The sequence below is a fragment of the Mustela nivalis genome, assembly GCF_964662115.1.
Source record: "Mustela nivalis genome assembly, chromosome: 7".
Lineage (NCBI taxonomy): Eukaryota > Metazoa > Chordata > Mammalia > Carnivora > Mustelidae > Mustela > Mustela nivalis.
Window position 1 is genome coordinate 119205676 of NC_139026.1, and position 22224 is coordinate 119227899.

Here is a 22224-nt window from a genome sequence, read left to right on the forward strand (position 1 = left end):
CTTAAGCCATGAAAATTCAAACCCATTGTTTATTTTAAATGTTCTATTAAGGCAATATGTGTTCTTTATAATAAAGAAAAGTCAGTACACTTTGTAAACCTCCCAAAGAGGGGACGCTTAAGGAATTATGGTATATACATAGGATAAGTATCTATCAAAAAATAATCTTACAAAACTATTTAATGAGGTGAGAATGTTCTCAGATTATATTTGGAAGTGAGGACTACAAAACAATATTCATTATTATTCCAATATTACAAAACAAGCAAATGAAAAATAAAAGAAAACCCAGGAAAGACCGGAAGAAACAAAAATATCAAAGTGTTAACCTGGGTATAAAGAAATCAATTAAACCAAAATATAATATCCAAGTCCACTTTATTTTTTTTTAAAGATTTTATTTATTTATTTGAGAGAGAGACAGTGAGAGAGAGCATGAGCGAGGAGAAGGTCAGAGAGCGAAGCAGACTCCCCATGGAGCTGGGAGCCTGATGCGGGACTCGATCCCGGAACTCCGGGATCATGACCTGAGCCGAAGGCAGTCGTCCAACCAACTGAGCCACCCAGGCGTCCCCCAAGTCCACTTTCTACCACAGTGCACCCGTGTTGTTTTTTGGCTGATGAGTCTAGTGTTTGGGAAACTTAATTCAGAAGAAATCTGAAGATATGGATGTGACGTATATCCTTATCACTAATTGGGTCGGTTTTTTGTTCACTGGCTTCTGCAACTTTAAAGATGGTAGATAAGTTTTACTTCCTCCCGTAACCAGGATTTTGTTGTGAAATAATGGAACACGTTCTCTCTTAATATGTCTAATGTGGGAGGTGCTGGTGATGTTAGCTGCTCTGTCCCTGGGTATGTCCTGAAGCTAAGTTGATTTTTGGCCTGGAGGTACTCTCACTTAGGTGGGCAAGTAACATTAATAGTATCACAGAAAAGTACTGGGAAATCACTTCAAAATTTTACTTGGCTTTGGCTTGCCTGGTAAATGATTAATGAACATTCTTCAGGCACCACTCAGCCATGCCTCCTCCAATTCACGTCTCAACTCACCAGAGTATATTTTCCGCCCACAGGGTCCTCATAAAAAGTGATCTCCAGGGACAACCTCCAACGTTTTGGTCCTCCTCATTGGCATTTTTGGTCCTAATCGTTGACCCTTTGGGTCCTCCTTGAAATATGGACCTCCGCTGGCTTTCATGTTTCTCACAGCCTCTTGTCCCTCCTTCTCTGTTCTTTCCCTGGCTCTTGTGCTTCTGCTGTCTCCTAGATGTTGGTATTCCTCCGGCTCTGTTCTCCGTGCCCTCCTCTTCTCACTCCATGAGTCATTCTTCACACCTATAATCTCCATCCATGGGGTTGAGATTATTCACTTTCCCTTCCCTATTCTGGAAGAGAGGAAAAACTGGATTCAGAGTGCTTATCTAAGTAATTGGCACAACGGTTACTCACAGTATCGCAAAGAAGAATAGAGTGAAAGTAGAACTTTAATTTCAACAGTCCTAATTTATTAGGTAATAGAGAATATAATTCTGTGCCTCAGGTTTCAAAAGGAAAATGATTTCCTTCCTTGGGTCATAGAAGCAATAGTAACTCACGTAAGTCTCTCTTGAAAGCCCCTTTCCCTGTCAGTCTTTTTTGGTCTACCATACACTAATAAATTTGACTTAAATCTTCCAACGTAAAATTCTACTTTGTTAATGGTTTTTCTCTTATTTCTCCAAGTTTCTTTTCTTTGCCCCATGTACCATTTATACCATACTGATTTGGATATGTTGCTTAGTAGAACAAATTGTCAAATATAATACATTTTATGTGCTGAGACTGTAAAGCACCTTAAGCGTTACTACCTTCCCTTTCCCTACTTCTGCCTCCCTTTTCTTCCTCCTCCTCCCCTCCGCCTGCTCCTCTGGTGTCTCACAACTCTCTCATTTTTATGCCTTTGCCCCTTACAACCTTGGACTAACACCTGGCCTGTACACAGGTATAATCTGTCAGTAAGTGCCAGTCATTGGATTAAATAGGTTACTCTCCAGCACAAGCTGCTTTACCTAGTTCTTAGTAAACATCCAGTCAATATTTATTGAATGCTCGAAGGAACACAAAGAATCTAGAGGGCTGCTAGCAAAATTGGCATCATGATTTTTTAAATCTTACTGTCCCATCAGAGAGTTTAACTTCTTTGGATCACTATCCATTCTTGCTGTCCTTCCTTCCTGCCTCAAAGGAAGATAGCTCTAAAGTTAATCCATTTACATCATTTTTTGCTTTCAGCATACAAACATGCCCATATCTCTCCCACCTTCAAAAACAACAAAATCTGTGACCCAAATAGTTACCCCATTGTCTCTGCGTCTCCTCCCTTCCTTGCTAAGGCTCTTAAAAGGGTAACCCATATTCAACATCTTTCCTCACCTCTCATTCACTCCTCAGTTCACTTTATAATCTGGCTATGGGTGCCTCACTCTGGAGTTAGACACCAGGGATTTCAATCTCAGCATTGCCTCTCACCAACTTCATGACCATAGGCTAGTCTTGCAACCTCTCTAACAGGACAGATCTTGTAGGATTCCCATGAAAATTAAATGAGATAATGCATTTAAAATGTACTTCTGCATTGCCTGCCACATAGTAAATGTGGTTATTATTCTTACTGATTGAAAGTGTAATAATAGGAGTTCAGAAAGGAGAAAGAATGGTGTAAGCTTAAGAAGAATTATTTTGAATTCACCTAACCTCTCTTCAGATTAGGAAATTAGAACCCGGAGAGATTCAGTAGTCAAAATTTCATGGAGGACATGATATTTGAATTGGATTTTGGAGGATAATAACAATAGTTTACCACTACTGAAGGTTTACTGTGGATCACAGGCCATTCTAAATACTTACATGGATTGTTTTATTGAATCTTCAAAACATTTCTGTGAGGTAGCATTTTAGTAGCTAGAAATATATAGTCCGTCTGAAGCTGGATGGGGGAGAATAGAGAGAAAGGAATGAATAAAAATCTGGAGGCAGGAAAGACATGCTGATTTCTAAAGATGGTGGTGTGACTTAGGAGGCAGTGAAGAGCGTGTCTTGGGCAGTAATGGGAAACTATGTTAGACAGAGTTAGTCAAAGTTATTGAGGCACCCTAACAACGATATACCCCCCAAAGGCTTTATCTAATGGGCAAAACAAAGAGCAGATATAAATAAGTGGCTTCGGTAGGGGAGGATACATATGGAGTGGGGATTTAGGCACACTGATTTGGTGGCATGCACTATGAACTCCTGAAGGGCAGTTTGTACTCTCTTCTTGATATCCCCAGGAAACAAAGCTTCATCCAGCCACTGCTGATTACCACTAGTCACTATGAGAGTACCTGCAGTTTCCTGTAAAGTAGGTGGTTAAGGACAGCTTATCAAAGGAATGCATGAATAAAGGATGCATTGGGTTGGAGGTCATTTCTAGGCGGGAAGTGATGAGAGCTGGGACTATGGTTGAGACAATGGAAATGGAAACAAGGGAACGAATCCTGGATACAATGTCCAAGAATAAATAATAAGACTTGGGCACATATTGGACATGAACTAAAATTCAGAACCATATTTCAGGTTTATTATATATAGCCAACAGTAGTGCCAGAGCAGTTGCATTTCACACATTCTTTGTTGTTTTCAGCAGAAGTTCTGTATTTGGTATAAATTGAAATGAAGCACATTTGAGCATGATGATATTATAATTATTATCACCACTAAAACTTTATCTCTTTCTACCCCTATTCCTTCAACCCAAGTTCCTACCCATTTTATCATATACCTGGTTTGTTGTCAGAGTCTCCTCCTGAATTCTAGCCAAATAAGCCTTCTCATCTTCATAAACCAGCCAGCTGCCTCCTCTCACTGTTTTGTTCAAACAGTTGCTTTCTCCCATGAATACCCTTTCTTCTACCAGTTCATTGCCATTGCCAATTGGAATATTAGTCATCCTTCACAACCAAATCACACACTATCTTCTCCATGTTCTCCGATCAGCCCAGCGGGAACTGACTTTTCCTTCTGAACTTCCATAACACTGTACTTGACCATACTGCCTTGGGCTGATCATTTGGTTAACTGGGTATCCTTTGGTCAGAATCTTACTTGTATCCCCTACATTGAAACCTGAACCATTATTACTGCACTCCTGCCCCTTAGGACGGAGGGAAGTGAGTTGAGTTATAAGGCTTGGGACTCCAGCATTTGGGTCCTTGGGAAACCAGAACTAGGAGTCAGAAATCCAGGGCATTGAGCCGGATGGAGAATTGATGCAAAAAGAAAATGTCTCTCAGCAGGTTTATTATCTGCAAAAAGGTAAGCTTAATTTGTAAATATCTCCAAACCTGCCATGGAGGGTGATTCTAGAATTTCTAGGGAGCAAGGAACTGATTTGTACAGTGCCCATTAGGGATGAAGAAAATGTTATTCATAAGCTGTTATTTTAATGCAGTTGAAAAATATTGTATTTGTTTCCTTGGTGGTTCATTCATAATTTAAGACCCTATTTTGTTCTAGAAAGTCTTATTAGTCCGTAAAGTCAACAGAATTCTATTTGCAGGATTTTCAGAAATCTCATATTGCAGGCTGGAGAGGACTACTCTACGAATATTGAGCCAGAACTCTTAAACCTGCCTAAATACGTGTCTGTTGCACAGTATGCTTGGCAATTCTTGAGGCTCCCAGAATATGACATGGGCTCTCGTGGCTGCCTTTGCACATGCTGCTTCCCTTGCCTAATATACTTTTCCTTCTCTTCATTCTTTGGCAAGGTTAACTCATACTTATCCTACACAATTTTGACTCAGATATTATCTCCTCCAAAAAGCCTTCCCTGAATCCTCTCATTAGAGCCGCTGCCTGTGCATTGGGTGCCACTCCTGCCTGTTCCCACAATAGCATGCATGCGCTTTCATCATAACACTCCAGGTGTGGCAGTTGTCATCGAAAGGTCCTTCTCCGAGAGCTCTGTGACAATCAGCAGTATACATAGAAGACCATGAGGACTCCTAAATGTTTGCTCACTGCACAGTCTTAGTATAGGAAATGTAGGTGAAAGTCCCTCTGCCTCATTAGAGGGGTAATTTTCGAGAACTACAATCTGTGCACTCGTTGTCTTTTCCCCACCTGGTAGAGCGTAGCTAAACCAACCTGGAAGACAGCAGTTTGCCTATGTGCCTTAAGCATGTAACAGCTCCTATCCAACACGGTATTTAAGAATAGTGATTATTTTTGCCATGTAGCCCCCAGGAAGAAAACCAGACTTATAAAACATTTTTGTGTCTCAGTGAATGTTTGTAATTTTGCTGGCAAACCTACTAAACCCACCACAACAGTCTTTCTGGATTTTTTAAATAACCCACTGGAAAGAGCTTTGTAGATACCAATTTTCACGTGTATTATAAACCAAATATTAATAGATGACATCCATCTAAATTTCTATAACAACACGGTCTCCCCCCGCCTTTTTTTTTTCTTTTTTTGATTTGACAGGAGCACTACAGATCTTTATAGGACTCAATTTTAGAAAGTTTTTCAGAAAACAAGTGATAAGTGGAACCCATGGCTATGTCGAAGCAGCATTTTTCTTCAGTTAAAAAAAAAAAAATCATGAGCTACTACATGTAACGAATTGGCTTTAAAATTCTGAAGGTCTTGCTTCAACAATTTCCCCCCCTAAGGTAACAGTGTCCGATAATAACTCCTTTTGCTTCAATTACAATAAGAGTGAATATGGGTGGATAAAATGCAAGATTAAAAAAAAAAAAAACAACAACACCCTACTTTGGAGCAGAGTAGGATGTCTACCGTTTATATTGAGCCCAATGGATGGGAACTGACCAATGGTTTGCGGCTGAGCCTGTCAAATATTATAATCCAGAGTTTCATTAGACGTAAACATAATCGCTGGTAAAAGTTCACCCGAAGAGGCATTCTGCCCCTAATTCCGTTTGTATTTTTGTTTTAAAGACCTGAAAGCCCGCTAAGACATGCATTCACCCACTGAATTTCCCATCGGTGCGCTGCGCCTCTGGAGCGCCCCTCCTAACCCCCACCCAGGGCGGCTTTGGCCCCCCGGCGTCTCCCCCGCCCCTCGCGCCGGCAGCTGGCGGGGGTGACAGGTGCCGAGCCCGCCTACCCCGGGGCAATAGCACCACCCCGCAATTCTCCCGCCGTTGCCTTTCGCAAAACCGGCGTGCGGGTGGAGATAGTTTGCTTGCACCTTCGCCTGTCAGAAAACGGCGCTGGGAGGGAGCGAGCGTGAGAAAGTGAGCGCGTGCCCGAGAGGGAGAGGAGGACGGAGGAGCCGGCTCCGGCGTCCGAGCGCCCAGTCTGCCCCGTCCCGCCAGTCCGCCTCCGGGCCCGCAGAGGGTGGGGGCCGCGAGCAGCGAGGCCGGCGGGCGCCGGGGGTTGGCGGGACGCGCGCTCCGTGCCGGCGCCCGGCCTCGAGCCCGCGCTCCCCCCCCCCCCCCGCGTGCCCGCGCCGCTGCGCGATGCAGTGTGGGGAATGGCTGGGGTTGGCTGAAGAGCGCACAGTGGAGTTTTAATGTCCGCCATGTTGGCCATGGCGTATTGAAGAGAGCGAGCGAGAGAGGAGCGGAGCGGCACAGCCTCCCACCCTCCCGGCTGGTGTTAGTACCCGGACGGCGGGCTCTGCGCTCCGCCCCTCAAGTCCCTGGCAGCGGTAGGCGAGTGGGGACCGAACCCCCGGTTCTCCATGATCCCGCTGGCCGGGGCCGTTTCCCCAGAGCGGAGAGGTATCTGCTGCGCCTGAGATGAGTAAACTGTCGTTTCGGGCGCGGGCGCTAGACGCCTCGAAGCCGCTGCCGGTTTTCCGCTGTGAGGATCTGCCCGACCTGCACGAATACGCCTCGATAAACCGGGCCGTGCCGCAGATGCCCACCGGAATGGAGAAGGAAGAGGAGTCGGTACGTGTTAACTCCCCTGTCCGACCCAGCGCCAGGCCCCGCTCCCTCTGCTGCCTGCGGCGGCGGCGGAGCAGCCTACCCACACAAAATGGCCGCCATCTTCTCTTCGCCGCCGACTCTCTGTCGCCGGCCGGGCCTTTACCCCGCCTCCCCCGGCCTCGACCCCCGGCCGCCGCGGCCCGGCGGGGCCTCCTCTGAGGCCACCCGCGGACCCCGGCCACTTGTACCCGGGTCCCGCGGAGTTCGGGAGCCCGAAAGGCACAAAGGGGTCACGTGACGAAGCTGCCGGCAGCCATTTTGTGGTCTTAGTTCTTGGGTTGGGCCTTGTGCATCCGGAGAGGGGAACGGGCTGGGTGGCGGTGGGGGTGCGGCGAGCCGGGAGCCGCGGAGGACCCGCCTGCAGCCCTCTCCGCAGGCCGCTGGGTGGCGTTCTAGGGCCACCTCGGTCTTCGCGCGCTGCTGGCGCCGCGGAGCGCAGGTTCCGTGCACTGTGGGGGAATTTCACTTCCCGTTGGCCTGGAAAGGTGGCTGGGCTCACTGGGGCCTGTAATGTTGACAGCACGTCTGTGAGGTTCATATTCCCTTCACCCCCTGCAGTAGAATGTCGAGGGTGCGGCGTGTTTGCCCGGATGACTGACTTTCATTGAAGATAAGACTTAATATCCTCTTTCTGGGACTTTTGCATTTAATCCTCCCCAGTTCTAATTAATCGGAGGGTCATAAACTATTCCTGACTTTTCTTTGATCTTTGAGACTATGTTGCAGACTTATTTTGGAGTACGTAGCTCTTCCTAAAGCCTGTAACTTTATTACTGCCTTTTTTTTTTTTTTTTTTAAATAAAGTGTAAGTTCGCCTTCTTTCTGGTTTCTCAACATAGGGGAAGAGAAGACCCAATTTAAGAAGATGTTATTGATCTAGATAGATTTCGAAAGAGGGGGTCCTTATCGATAACTGAACTAAAGTTGAGTTCATTTACAGAAATCTTAACATTGAGATGTCGAAATCGGGTGGGTGTCCGTATTCAACTGTTTACACCTAATGGACATTTTATCATAGCTGTGGCATTACCTTGCTGTAGAAATTGGGTTCAGACACCAGGATAATAGAATCTTCCTCTCATTTCCCCCAGATCCTTGACAGTATAACTTGATGACTTCTAATCCTAAGGAATTGCATACCTTGGTTTTCAGGTACAGCCATTTAAACAGGGTGCAGTGTATTGACAGTTCAAGGAAATCAAGGAGTCGCTGGATTTGTGTGCTACAATTTTGTTGTGGAAAATTGTACTGTAATACTTCTATTTGGTACTGTAAGAATTTTAAATGTAGAAATTATGCTTTGTAATGTTGATTCTGAAAATAAAGCTATTTAAACTGTTTGGGTTACTTAACCTTTTCAAGTAAAATAGTTGTGACAGTAAATGTTACTTTTGAGAGTAGTGTTTTAAATCTAACTTTATAGACAAGCCAAGTGATAAGTTTATGTAGTAGTTGAGATTGTCTAGTGTAGTACTGACTTTTCAGCCCTTTATCTATGAGACGGAACTTCTTTATTTTACATGTATCAACTTTAGAGTAGACTGGTGCCATTTGTTTATTTTTTAATAAGTGATTTGTTTTAAAAAATTAAAGTACTTGTGACTGCAGAATCTTGTCTTTTGGTTTTATTTTTGTTTCTGTTTATAAGTTTTACAGATAATACTTTCAAGTTGGGGTGCTGGTGTTACACTGCCTTGGAATTTAATTTATAGTTCTTGTTTTGCAGCCAGGGAAGGTGGGGAGAGCCTTGATAAAAGCAAAGTAGCACTACAGTACACTTTAGACATTTAGTTGAGTCTTGCTTCTGTGAATACTTAGAACAGTCCAAGACGTACAACCTGAAATCAGAGCTGAGCTCAACTGAAGTATTAATACTTGTTAAATTTTACAGATAATTTTGTTCACAGAAATAATTTTGACATTTTACAGTGCAGTGGATATCATTAGTTAGTAACATGTGGAGTCTATTTCTCAGGGACATCAGGGACTTTTTTCCTTCAGACTTCTTTTTCCATCATCTATTTAAATTTGTTTCAGTTTACATACAACCAAAACTCTGACCAGTGAAACATAGACCTCAGGAACAGATACCGAATTTAATAGGATGTAAACAGTACCAGGTAAACTGCTGCTGTACAGTCCTGCGGTTCATGCTGTCAGTAGTAGTAGCAGGCCATGAAAGACACTATTAAAAGTAGCATGATACATGCTGTTGAAAATGTAGACTAAACATAAATGTATTTGAATTTTGAGCTAACCTTAGAAAAACAAAACTTCTTGATAATTTGCTGAAGCATGATATACTTCTTAAAAAGATGAATGGTTAAAACAAACTTTTGCCTTTGACTGATGCATTATTTATGGTGTCTCTTGGAGTGCTCTAGAACCTGAATTGAGAGTCTAGTTTAGAAGAAGTATAATGGTATGTTGATCATGAAAAATAGGGCAGACTTAAATGAGGATGGTTTTGTATACACCACTTGATTAAGAAAGCATTTCATGATCAAAATGTATCCGCAAAATTGTCATGTAAACTGTCTGGTAATTTTTACCGTATTTTGTTTCTATGGTGAATAACAGAAATCCTAGGTTTTAACACTGAAAATAAAACTTATTAATGTACTCCCATTTAACCAATTTTAGTAATGTAAGATGAACACATTGACTTAATTAGGCCTGCCTCTTAATTTTTAAGAAACAATTTTAAGCAGAAATCCTCAATTCCCCACCCAAAAACGACTTAACTCAGTTTTAAAATTTATTTTTATTACTGTAGGATTGAAAAATAACTCCAGATTGTAATAAATTGAAGGACATGACTGAGTTTTAGACGTTAAGGGATTAAATGTTTGAATTGATACATTGTAATACATTATAACTTGCCAAATCAAAAAATAACTTTTTGTTAAGTAGACACCATGCCCAGGGCAGAGCCCAACATGGGGCTTAAGCTCAGGACCCTGAGACTGAGACCTGAGCTAATGTCAAGAGTCACCCAGGCGCCCCTGAGGCAATTTTCAAATAGGAAATCAAAAGACTGTCAGCTCTAAAATGAGATAAATGAGTCCCTTTGGGGGTTAAAAGATAGAAGATTAAGCAAGTGGAGAGGGCAGATGTTTCACCATTATAGTACTTGAACATTTTTATTAAATTATAATCTTAAATTTGAGATCATAACTTTGAAGTTAGGAATGTTCAAATACTGAGTTTAGTGCCATAGCTTCACTTTTAATGGAAAAGATAGCTTTTCCAAGATGTCAGTACTATTGATAGGTTTTTATTAAAGTTGACTTATGTTAGTCAAAAGTGGAGCTTTACGTTAAATTATAATTTTCCCATATGGATACTTACCCTTTAGGAAAGACACACTGAAAACATGGATTTTAAAGTGATATTAAAGCTCCAACAAATTGGAGCTACCTGGTTCCAGTAGTTTAACATTTTCATTGGGATGTCTAGGGTGTTGTGGCTTCATTAGGAGTGGAGTTAACCTTTTTAGTTCTGTTATCTACTCTGGTTTGGGTAGGGTATGTGATATAATTGACATTAATGATATCACATTGATAGTACTTTATACAGACACCTTTGAGACTGTCAGAAGTAGGGTCTAGCCATTACAGTCCAACACCTTGTTTTAATAGGGTTCTAACCAGACAAAATGGTCTCCTACACCTGCTTTTCTCCCCTCTTAAGACTACCACCTTCCATTATTGGTCCTGTATACAATGTTATTAAACCCAAGTTAAGGATTATTTATAAAGTGGGCAGGGTTTTTTTTTTTTTATTTTTAATTAGGGGGAAATTGGAAATATGTACATCTCTTTGATATGAGGAAAAATAAGTACTACATTTTCAAAACTTAAAGTAGTTTTCTATTTTATAAAAAAATTAGAGGACTTTAAATGATCAACTTAAAAGTTTGATTTCTCATTTTTTGAAAGAAAGTTAAAATTTTTTTAACTAAGAGCTTTTAGTCCTTGTATTTGAAGCTGTAAAGTTAATCCTGCTTTCTCCCTTCTGTCTTGAAAGTGAAGAAAATATGTGAAATCTCAATTACTGTAGGAGCAAGGTTCAATTTTTTCAAATGGTTTGCATTAGAAAGAAATTGAGAGGTTTTTTTTGCATTAAGTAGTAAATAGTCTATTTTAAACCAAAGATAACTGAGAAGCAGTAGTAAAATTTAATTCTACCCTCCCAAGATTTTTTAGTTTTTACATTTTATTTGTTCTTTTCCTTTTTTAAGTGAGCTGTACCCCAAACATGGGTCTTGAAATTATGACCCCAATATCAAGGTTCAACTATGTCTCTACCAACTGAGCTAGCCAGGTGCCACTCCCTACCAAGATTTTTTTTTTAAGATTTTATTTATTTATTTGACAGAGATCACAAGTAGGCACAGAGTGGGGAAGCAGGCTCCCGGCCGAGCAGAGAGCCCGATGCTGGGCTCGATCCCAGGACCCCAAGACTATGACCCGAGCTGAAGGCAGAGGCTTAACCCACTAAGCCACCCAGGTGCCTCCCTACCAAGATATTTTTAAGTAGAAGTTTCTAAGTGTTTTAAGGGTTGCTAGAAATAATCTTGAAAGTTATGAATTCCCACAGTACGCACGTAAAATTTTGTGATGGTATTTTTTTTTAGGAGAAAAGTTCCTATTTTTCATCAGTTTCTCAAAGTATTGATAATGAGATGAAGCAGGAAGCTCAAGGTTAAGCATTACTTCTAGAAATTTCAAATGAAGTTATTTTGATTTTATCAGTATGACAATTAGATAGATTTATTAATAGGAGAAGGATAATTGAAAAAAGCTAATAGGCAACTTAGGAAGAGACTGACTACTCTTAACTGCCAAAGGAGCTTCTTGAAAATTATAATTCCTAAGTGCCTAAAGAGCTCTTATTTCAGTGTCCTGTTTAATATTTAAAATTTTGTATTAGTGTCATTTGTTCTTAGACTTCATTTTCTTATAAAACAATAGTAATGGATACTGACAGGCTTACTTATCTAATCATATTTTGTGAATGCTTTGTGATCTGTAATGGAGTTTGTGCTGAACTGCTATTTCTTTTTCCTAATTAACAGTACTTAATTAAAAGTACCATCTAAATGTAAGATAGCTTAAATTTTGTAAACAAGGAATAATAACCTGTGTTTACACATTCATAGGTTTGTGGTTAGATTGAATATTAAATCAACACCCCTAAAAACAAGATTTTAGTTTTTATATTTTGCATTCATTTTGCATCATGGTATGTGGTAGTAGTAAAGTTTAACAGATGAAGGATTAATGTGTGTATGTACGTACATTGCTAATGACAAGTTTTGTTTGTATATATAAAAATGTGGAGTCTGACTATATGATTCAGTTTTCCTGAAAAGTTAGGGGTATTTGTTATAAGCAGTTGATTAAAACAGTAAGTTTAAAGTAAAAGATGGCTTTATAAAAGGAGCAGTAATACCATGGAACGATGGCAGAGTTTGTAATTCTGCTTCTTAAGAATCAACAAGGAAAAGAGAATTTTATGTTGTAATTTGGGAATAAAATGAGTTGTGAGTTTTTAGGTGCAAAAGTGGTATGAAAATATGAAATACTTCTAAAGACAGGGATTAGAGTATGTCTTTTTTACTTTTTAAAGTAAACTTTTGAATCCTTAAGGTATGATTTATGTTAGTATTTTATAATGCCTTTTCTGTAAGAATATATCATTTATTGGGAAATCAATGAGAAAAATGATTCAGATGTTTTCAATAAATTGCTAAAACTACTTTCCATCAGTTACTTGAAGCTAACTGTGTTGACTCAAGCACATTTACACATTGGGGCAAGTCTTTCCTGATCAAGTTTATGTAACTTAATGCCTGTGATTACAGGTAGTGATTTTGAGCTATTACAGTTATTTTAAACATAATGGAGACCCAACTTTGTTCCTTTAAATGTATATGAAGTGAATTTCATCCACCAGCTTCCTAGTAGTAGGGTGGATGAAAACAAAGACATGTTGTAATTAAGAGTACTGTGACCCATTATTTGAATTGTAGCTGTGATAAATGGGAGTATAATCAGTTCTTCAAAAGATAAAACTCTTCCTCAATTATTTATTGTTGAAGAAGTTATCTTTGAAAATTTTATTCAGTTTCAGTTATACGTGGTGGCATTGTTTTCTGAATTTTGTAACATATTAAAGCAAATCATTTTGTTTGAATTTATTTCAGTATAGCAAGTTCTGGCTGAAGAAATAGAACGTGGCCTTAGAGTGAATCCAGGGGCAAAGATAATGTGAGGTTTAAAACATCCTGTGGATGGGCAGACAGTCTCTCTGCTGTCCTGCCTGCTGCTTCCTGCGGTGTATTCAATAAACTTCTATCTCCTTTAAAAATAAATAAAATAAAGCATCCTGTTGATGATTTAATACAGTCTCAAATCTTTTTATATATTGGGATTAATTATTTTCATAATTGTGAAATCACAAGTAGCAGTCGTATATTCTCTGAGAAAATGCAGTTTGGCTTTTGTGGCCTTTGACAAATCACTTAACCTTACTGAGTGAACTTTAGTCTTTTATGTGTCTGTGGTCTTCTAATTTACTCTTACAAGGTAGCTCCAAGGAGTGAATAAGGCAGGGTATGTAAAAATGCTGTGTAGATGACTTTTGTTATTATCAAGTACTAATTGAATGTTTAGAATGGCCTTTTTCTTGATTCTGAAGAACAGCTACATTTACGCAATCCCTTGTGTTTGGGGATTTTCTGATGTGAACGTGTTAGATGTGTTCTTTTCTTGTTCAGTTGTATATATTTGCAAAAAGGGTGTCTTTATAAACTTAGGTAATAATTGGGAAAATCAGCCTTAGACTCAAGGCTTCAACCAGGTTCCAACAGTTGAGTGCATGCATGTACACACCCGAGTACTGAGGTTTTCATAACTGCAAAATGAAGCAAGGCTGTGATAATTTCTTGTTGTAATGAGTGTATTATGTTACCAATAAATTCAAGTCTGTTTCCAGATGTGCTTTATATGGTTATAAAAAAGTCATTCAATCTTGAATTAGTTAATGATTTTATTTGCATATTATATAAACATAATTTACACAGAAATAAAGGTAGTCTGGGTGCATGGATAATTAGTTTCATTTTAGTCTAGGAAGGCTCACAAGTTATAAAGGATTTAAAGAATCTAAGTGGGTGCTATAGTCACAATGCTTTTATTGTTATGAGAATTCAAAATTGGAGCCAGAATCTTACAATGATGGTTGCAAATTTGTGTTTTACCTGTAATATAATGGAGGGTGAAGGGAAACAAAATATAAATATGGCTATTTGGAAGTCTAAAGCAAGAACGTGATCATTATTCTAGTAGATAAGTGGAGGTATTTGAGGTGAGGTATGTTTGCTGTACAAAGACTGAGAAAATGGAGATAATCCATTTTCATTCACTTTTATAGCAAATATTTGTTGTGCATTTGCTTTGAGGCAACGACTGTTACAGGCCCTGTGGATATGACAGTGAATAAACAGCGTTCATTTTTTCATGAATCTTATGTCCTAGAATATATAGTAGGCTCTATTAGAGTTGGAATTTTTGTCTAGCTTTTTTTAACTGATGTGTTTTCAGCACCCAGAATAGTGCCTGGGATGTAATAAGGGTTTGATTTGTTTAACTGAATGAATTCTAATGGGAGAACACCAAAAAAAGAAGGCAAATAAAAGTAAAAAGTACAACTTGCGTGGCAGTAGAACAACCTAATTTCAGGTGGAAGGAGGAAGATTGAGTTTTCTTTGCATATGTGGTCAAGGAACATGGATTTGGAACTTGAATGATGGGAATGAGCCAACCCTTTGAAGATCTGGATGAAGAACATTCCAGGCAGAGAAACCCATAGATGCAGAAAGCCTGAGGGAGGAGTAGAAGGCCAGTATGATGAGAGCAAAGTGAAAAAAGGTAGAGTAGTATGAGACTGAAGACCAAGGATAGTCAGGGGTCCATACCTGGCTTGTATTCTAGGCTACTACATGAAGTTTGTATTGTTTTGAAATGAAGTAAGCAATTAGAGCATTTCAGGCAAAGGAATGACATGATATGAATTGCATCTTTTCAAGATTATTCTTGCCACCATGTGGGAGAATGAGCCACATTGGCAGGAATGAGAGTTGATGGTGAGTTTAACTAGAGTGGTGATAGTGGAGATGAAGAGAAATGGATAGATTTGAGGTATATTTTGAAGGTAGAGCCAGCAAAACTTGCTGGTGAATCTGAATGTATTAGATGGAGAGAGGGAGAATCAAGAATTAACTCCTGATTTTTACCTTGAGCACCTGGATAGGTAGATGATTGGGCCACTTACTGAGATAGGAAAATTGGAGGAGGGAGGGTACTGAAAGAATGCACATGTTTGAAGTGCCTCTTATCCATAACTAACTGGCTATGTAAGAACATAGTGCATTAGAACAGTCTGTACTACAGCTGTAAAATTTAGAAGTCATGGGTTGGTACTATAAACTTGAAAGTCTTTGGGAGATAGATGGTTTTTAAAGCTGTGCCTTGGGGCTCGGCTAGAGGAGTAGCTAATAGAGAAGTAGGAAGAAAATAAGGATCGTGTCACAAAAAAGAGGGACTTTGGTTAACTATGTCCACTAAGAAGATGAGTAAGGGGAGGGTGATTGTTTGATTGGATGTGGCCCATTTTGGTGGAGTAATGGGAAGGAAAACCCAGTGAGAATAGAAGAAATAATGAAAGATAAAAGAGTCATGGCGAATATAGAAGCAGATAAAGGACAGTGGCTGGAGTGGGCTAGGGAGCAACAAAATGATTTCTTTTAAAAATAAGTCACAATGGGGTGCTTAGGTCACTCAGTCTGTTAAGCTTCCAACTCATGATTTTGGCTCAGGTCATGATTTTGGGATTGTGAAATTGAACCCCACATCATGCTCCAGGCTCCAGAGTCTGCTTGAGATTCTCTCTCTCTTCCTTCTGCCCCTCCGTGTTTGTCTATATGTGTTTTCCCTCTCTTTCTGTCTAACATAAATTAATTTTTTAAAAAAATCAGTCACAAATTTCCAGCAGGCACAAAGGACGGATAGGACAGAAATGAGGGAAGCAGAGATAGCCCTTGATTTCCCTGTCTACTCGGAGAGTTTACAGGCTGTAAGCAGACGTAGGGGAGATCGCAAATAGACCCTGACACCAGCCTCCTTGAGTTGAAGAGAGAAAATTCAGGCTTCAGAATTTGGGGATGCTGAAGTGATTTTAGGGCAGGATATCAGACATGCACCAAGTTCTAGAGATCCCCTTGAGTGTGGCTAAAAACTGATCAGAGCCTATCTGTGAGGAAACTAAAGAGGCTGAGGGAAAAGCAGTTGGAAAGAACTTGGAGGGACAGTACATGGAGCTCACATAGGGCAAGGAGTATGTTGTGTCTTCAATAGCCAGAGCAAAAAGACATCCTAATACACAGGTTGTCAGATAAAAGCTCTCAAAAGAGTTACTTCCTTAGTAGTAGGCCCCAATTAGCTTTAAAGACTGTTCTGGATACCGCCTAACAAAGATTAAACAGTATTCTCAAAAGGATCAAACTAATTTTGGAGAACTTCACTGCGTCTCAGAAAAAGCCCAGAAATGTTCAAAGGAATACTGAAAGGTCCTACAACATAAAACTTAGTTTTTGGCATCCATTAAAAACTTACCAGGCATGCAAAGAAATGGGAAAATACAACCAACAACCAAGGGGAAAAAATAACAGAAAAAGACAGAAATAACCCAGGTAATCGAATTAGTAGATAAAAATGTTAAAGTAGTTATTAGACTTAGTTGTAATGATGTTGTCTAAAAGAATAAAATGACTGTCTCCTTCTCTGCTCGGCACTTTGTTTTCTAAAATTATTTCCTTCAAACTGTCTCTCCTGGATCAGTTTCATGGTGGGGATTGGTCATTAATTAGAACAGTTGGTCATTCATTAGAGTACTTCTTCCTCTTTAAAAGTAAGGCAGATATGTGATGGGGAAATGCAGATCTGTTATTAGAATTGGCAGTGGGAGAATGAGGTAATTCATCTATGATTCTATTTTCTCTGTGAAGTATGAGGTGAGGTCATCACCTCAGAGTAGTGGGGGGGACCTTAAGAGAGACGAAGGTATGTGGAGGAACGCTGATTTACTAGAGAAATGCGGTATGATTGAAGGACTAGAGGACAGCTCGGTGTTTATGATCATTTCAAGTGAGACCAGTCGGCTCACTTGAGCAGTTGAATGCAAGCATTAAACTTGAGTTCAAGCACCAACTAGATATACAGTAGGAGTTTTTCTAGGGCAAGGGTTTGCCCAGAATGGACAGAGGAAGAAGAGAGGGATGAGAAGTAGATCACATGATAAACCGTGGAATCTAAGCTGGTTTGGGAGGGAAAGGACATCAGGGAGCTGATAAATAGTGGGGGAGTGGTAGGAATCACTGAAATAAAAGGCTCTGTGGGAGGGATGTGCTAGATTGGGCGAAACTAAGTCAGGAGAGGGTAGTCACAAACTAAGCATGTGAGATGCTTGATTTTAGATGTCAGAGGTGGTACAATTACCAGTGAAGGCAGGAGCTAGAGTATAATCACAAGTGGTGCCCAAGGCGGAATAGAGGAAAAGATTAATGTGGGTGAAGTCGTGATGGTAGAGGAGTGTTAGTAGTTGAGAAGAAGACTGGGAGCTCTGTGACTTGACTAAGAGATGTGTAAGTCAGCTTTGGGAAGTGATGGTATGAATTTCAGAGGGGTTATGATTTTTGAAAGGACAGTGAAGACAAAATGGTATGGGATTTCTTTTCACTAAAAGCAAGGAGGATGAATAGTTAACCCATCTCTTAAGTATGTGGGTTATATATGTTTACGCTGTACTGGGGTCAGTTAAGTGTGCAATAACATGTCAAAAGAAAAGTACACATCTTAATTAAAAATACTTCATTACTGGGGGACTTGTGTGGCTCAGCTGGTTACACATCTGACTCTTAATCTCAACCTCAGGTCTTGATCTCAGGGCCATGAGTTTAAGCCCCCCAGAAATACTTTATTGATGAAAAACCATCATTCAGGCTTTCAGTGAATTGTAATCACTGATCACAGATCACCATTAACAAGTATAATAATGACAAAATTTGAAATATTGTGAGAATTACCAGAATGTGACACAAAGATACGAAATAAGCAAATGCAGTTGGAAAAATGAGGCCTATATGCTTGATCTATTTAGGGTTGCCACAAACCTTAAATTTGTAAAAACTGTGAAGCTCTATGTAAATACCTTTACAGTGAAGGATTTTGGTACAGTATACTTATCGAGGATCCAGTAAGTGGACCTTTGGGGTTCTTATTGAGCATCTGAGAACTTTCCTTTCTCATCAGGGGTTCTCCATGGGGACTGTAGTATTCTCTTCATCCTCAGGACATTCTGGAAAATTGTGGGGACGCCTTTGATAGTCACAATTTTAGGGAGATGCTTTTCGGGTCAAGAACATTGTGAGTTCCACTGTGCGAAGGGTAGCCCTACAACGCAAAGAATTGCCCTTACAATTTTGACTATCCCCAGAATATCCTAACATGTTAAATTTCCATTTGTAAATTATCTGAGTCTTGACCTAATTTCATTTTACATGTAAAGTGTTTTTTGTGCAGTGTATTTTTATATATTTACACATGTATTAACATTTCTAGGATTGCTGTTAGTATATAAAGTAATATATATATATATATATTATATATATAAAGTAGGGAAATGTTGTATTTCATTTAGAACTTTTGTAGGGGTTGTTACCATTTTGGAAATAATTTCTTCAACATCATTTTGGGGATTTGAGTCAACAGACCTAAAGGAGAACGTCTGTTCTTTTTTAACTGTTACATTCATAGTGATTCTTTGTAAACATGTAGCATCTGTGATGGCTTCCATTTTGTCTTCCTAGGTAATATCCCAAGTATTTACATGTTGTAGTACATACTTTATTGTAAATTACTTTCCTTTTATTCTCCTTTGTTTTGCAATTACGTTCTTGGATTGAATATTCTTTTTAAAATGCGTAAAATAGAATAGTAAAAGAATTTAAAAAGGAGCATTAGGTCTGATAGGGTGGAAAATACCTTCTCAACTGGGCTCAAAACATGAGCTATGTAATTAGGTTTTAGTTAAAGTTCTGGTTGTGCACTTAACCCCAAGTCTGATCTGATTGAGATCCTGTGTAAAGTATAGCATGGTGGCTTGCATATAGTAAGTGCTCAGATCTTTTTAACTTACTATTTTAGCTTCACTTTTAGTCCTTGAAGGATTTTTCGGGCTTGAAGGATAGAAACATGTTTTTAGGTTGTTTTTAAAAATTTCAACAAATTTCCATCATAACAAATTATTTTTGTTATGGAGTATTTTGATAGTATGGATTTTGATACACCTGTAGCTGTATTTATGACAGGATGTGAAATACTAAGCAGGGTAGCCAAAAACGTGGCCTTAAGTAGACAAGTGTGTCAGCCAATTGGATTGTCTTCTCAACTTAAACGCATGATTGGTTTCCTAGTGAATGCTAAAATGTGTTTTGAAGAATTCATCAGGTGAAAAAGTTTTCTGCACTTTTTAACAGGTTCTGTACGCTTCAGTGATTTTACAGTTTTTAAGGCTGTTCCTTCACACAAATCTATACATTTGAATCTATGAATTCCTGTTAAAAGGTTAGGGACAGACAGCCTCTTAGTCTAAAAGATTTATAATTGTTTCTTACTTGATCTCCCTACTCTGGTTTTCAAATTTATAACCCCGCTTAAAGTTATCAGGAAGATCTTTTTAAAATTTGAATTTGGTTGTTGCTCAATATCTAAAATCCATAAATTTTTCCTTTTTCTGATAGAATAAAATGCAAAAACTCCATACAGGGTTTCCCGGGCCCTGATGATCTGACCTCTTTTTCTAGTCTTTTCCCTTTCCCCTGCTTACATTCTATAGTATTTACTTATTTATTGCTGCATAATAAATCACTCCTAAATTTAGTAGCTTAAAACAACAAACACTATCTCGCGCAGTTTCTGGGGGCTAGGAATTACCAAGTCTGGTAAGTGTAGGAGGGAACACACAAGGCTGTGAATGCCAGGGGATACGGATCATTGGAGGCAAACTACCGACATTCGAATACTCTCTCTCTTTCAAAGCCCCACAGGTCTCACATCCCATTATAGTATCAGCTTATAGTCCAGAATCTCATGCAAATCCATTTCAGATATATTCATGCTGCTCAGATGTAGTTCCTTAGGTACAGCTTCTCAAATTTCTCTCATTCTTTTAAGCCAAAGAGAAATATCTGCCCCCCTCCCTCACATACCCAAAACACTATACTGGGTAAGGCTTAGGATAATCCTGTAAAGCATTCCCCATTCAAACCAGGAGGCAGAAGGCGGAGCATGGTAGACACAAGGTTCCTGGTCCAAAGCATTTTTGAAATCCAGTTACACAATTACAGTAGTTCCTTGGTTGGATGTCAGTTCCTGAGTATAATTTATATAAGAACCTCAGCTTTGCCCTTTGGGCATTTGGTTCTGCCCTCTTCTCACTCCTTTTTCATGAAGGGTAGAACGTGTGTGTTACTGAGTTTTCTTAGCTTGCTTCCTGCCAACATTCTGGGACTCTGAAGATCTTTTTTCATTCTGTATTATCTCTTGTCTATTATTCAAGTTGGCTGTGTTTCAGAATATGTAATTCTTTTTTTAAAAGTTTGTGGGTCTTCTATGTATTTTATTGGAATCTATTTTATTAGTTGAATGCCACACCCGTACTTGTCCAGGTAAGCCTTTTACTATTCCTGAGCTGCTGCTGAGAGACCACACGGTCAAGCCTCCTTTTTTGTTTGAGAGAATCTGAAGTGAGTAGTTCTCTTTACCAGGCCTTTTATCTGGAAAAGTCTTTGATCTTTCTGAGATTTTTAACAAAAGATTTATAGTCACTCCTTCCATTTAGTTTTAGACCACATTTTTCTGTTAGTGCCATGGATTTATCTTGGCTCAGAGTCCATTTCTAAATTTCAGCGTTTGCATCCTGGAGAAACTGCGCATTTTCAAAACCATTGAGTCCTGGCTCTTTAACAGTTCTTCATTCAGTTTATTTTTTGTCTTTTTTTTTTTTTTTTTACCGTATAAAGCAGAAAAACAAGTCCGTACTTTCAGCTCTCAGTTTAAAATCTCCTTAGCTAAATCACCTGCTTTATTAGGTAAATTTTTCTACTTTTCACATAGCTAAAGGTAACAGTGTTTCCTGTCTTCATCTGCAGAAATCATCCCTGTTCTTAAAGGAAACACCATGAAGCTTTTATTAACAGCTTCTTCACTAATACTGTCCTTAGAGGCCATGGTCTAGTTCCAAAGCCATTCTGACATTTTCAGTTTTTGTTACATAGTGAGGACCCAATAACAGCATATGTGTTGGTTATCTGTGGCTGCATAACTAACTACTTATCCAAACCCTAGCAGCTTAAAACAATATGACCTACCTTTTCTCAGGATTAGCAATCTAGGAGTTGCTTTTTTATGTGATTCTCGCTGGATATCTACAGAAAGCTGTTCAGGGTTGCAGTCATCTCCATTGGAAATTCTGCTTCCAGGCTCACTTATGTTGGCGGGAGCCTTCTGTTTCTCATCACATGGGCCAGATATCACCCGTCTGTTCTCCCAACTTGACATCTGGCTTCCCCAGAGCAGATGATGCAATAGAAAGAGTGTGCTTATGTCAGAGAGTGCCTAAAACAGAAGCTGCAGTCTTTTTATAACCGTATCTTGGAAGTGATACACCGTCATCTCTGCTGTGTGCTACCAGAAACCCTCTGCTCAATTAACTAAACTGCTTACTGTTCTTAATAGTTGCTTAGCTCTGCCTTTGCTTACACTGTTCCTCTTTTCTTTCCATGGGTTCACTCAACAAACTCCAGTTTGCAGTCAGCTTTGATAAAGCCTTTCTGGACACACCTCCCAAGCCCTGTCATACAAAACCTGAACTTGTAGAAAATAAATTCACTTATATCAGTTTTTTTTTTTTAAGATTTTATTTATTTATTTATTTGACAGACAGAGATCACAAGTAGGCAGAGAGGCAGGCAGAGAGAGAAGGGAAGAAGCAGGTTCCCCGCCAAGCAGAGAGCCCCATGCGGGGCTCGATCCCGGAACCCCGAGATCATGGCCCGAGCCGAAGGCAGAGGCCTCAACCCACTGAGCCACCCAGGTGCCCCTATATTAGTTT

At 39.6% G+C, this 22224-nt stretch overlaps 1 protein-coding gene and 1 long non-coding RNA gene across 8 annotated transcripts in view; one reads left to right on the forward strand and one right to left on the reverse strand.

The window, feature by feature from the left end:
* The window catches only part of EPC1 (enhancer of polycomb homolog 1), a 90047-nt gene that overhangs the window by 18077 nt on the left and 49746 nt on the right, over window positions 1-22224 (forward strand). The window contains exon 1 of one of the 6 annotated variants that reach the window (XM_082739770.1): window positions 6203-6948. The exons of 4 other annotated variants lie outside the window; for them this stretch is intronic. In XM_082739770.1, coding sequence (XP_082595896.1) covers window positions 6796-6948 — 153 coding nt within the window. In that variant the 5' untranslated portion in view covers window positions 6203-6795. Of the gene's footprint in view, window positions 1-6202; window positions 6949-22224 lie in introns of those variants that run through there. One more of the 6 variants, XM_082739773.1, reaches the window with a different exon arrangement.
* LOC309869154 lies at window positions 379-21837 on the reverse strand. Of its 2 annotated transcripts, none has more exons than XR_014314014.1 (3): window positions 21482-21837; window positions 2891-2969; window positions 379-1389 (listed from the first exon to the last, which is right to left on the reverse strand). It is a non-coding gene; the product is annotated as an uncharacterized lncRNA (long non-coding RNA). The 2 variants fall into 2 exon arrangements; XR_014314015.1 differs by lacking the exon at window positions 21482-21837 and adding an exon at window positions 7028-7116.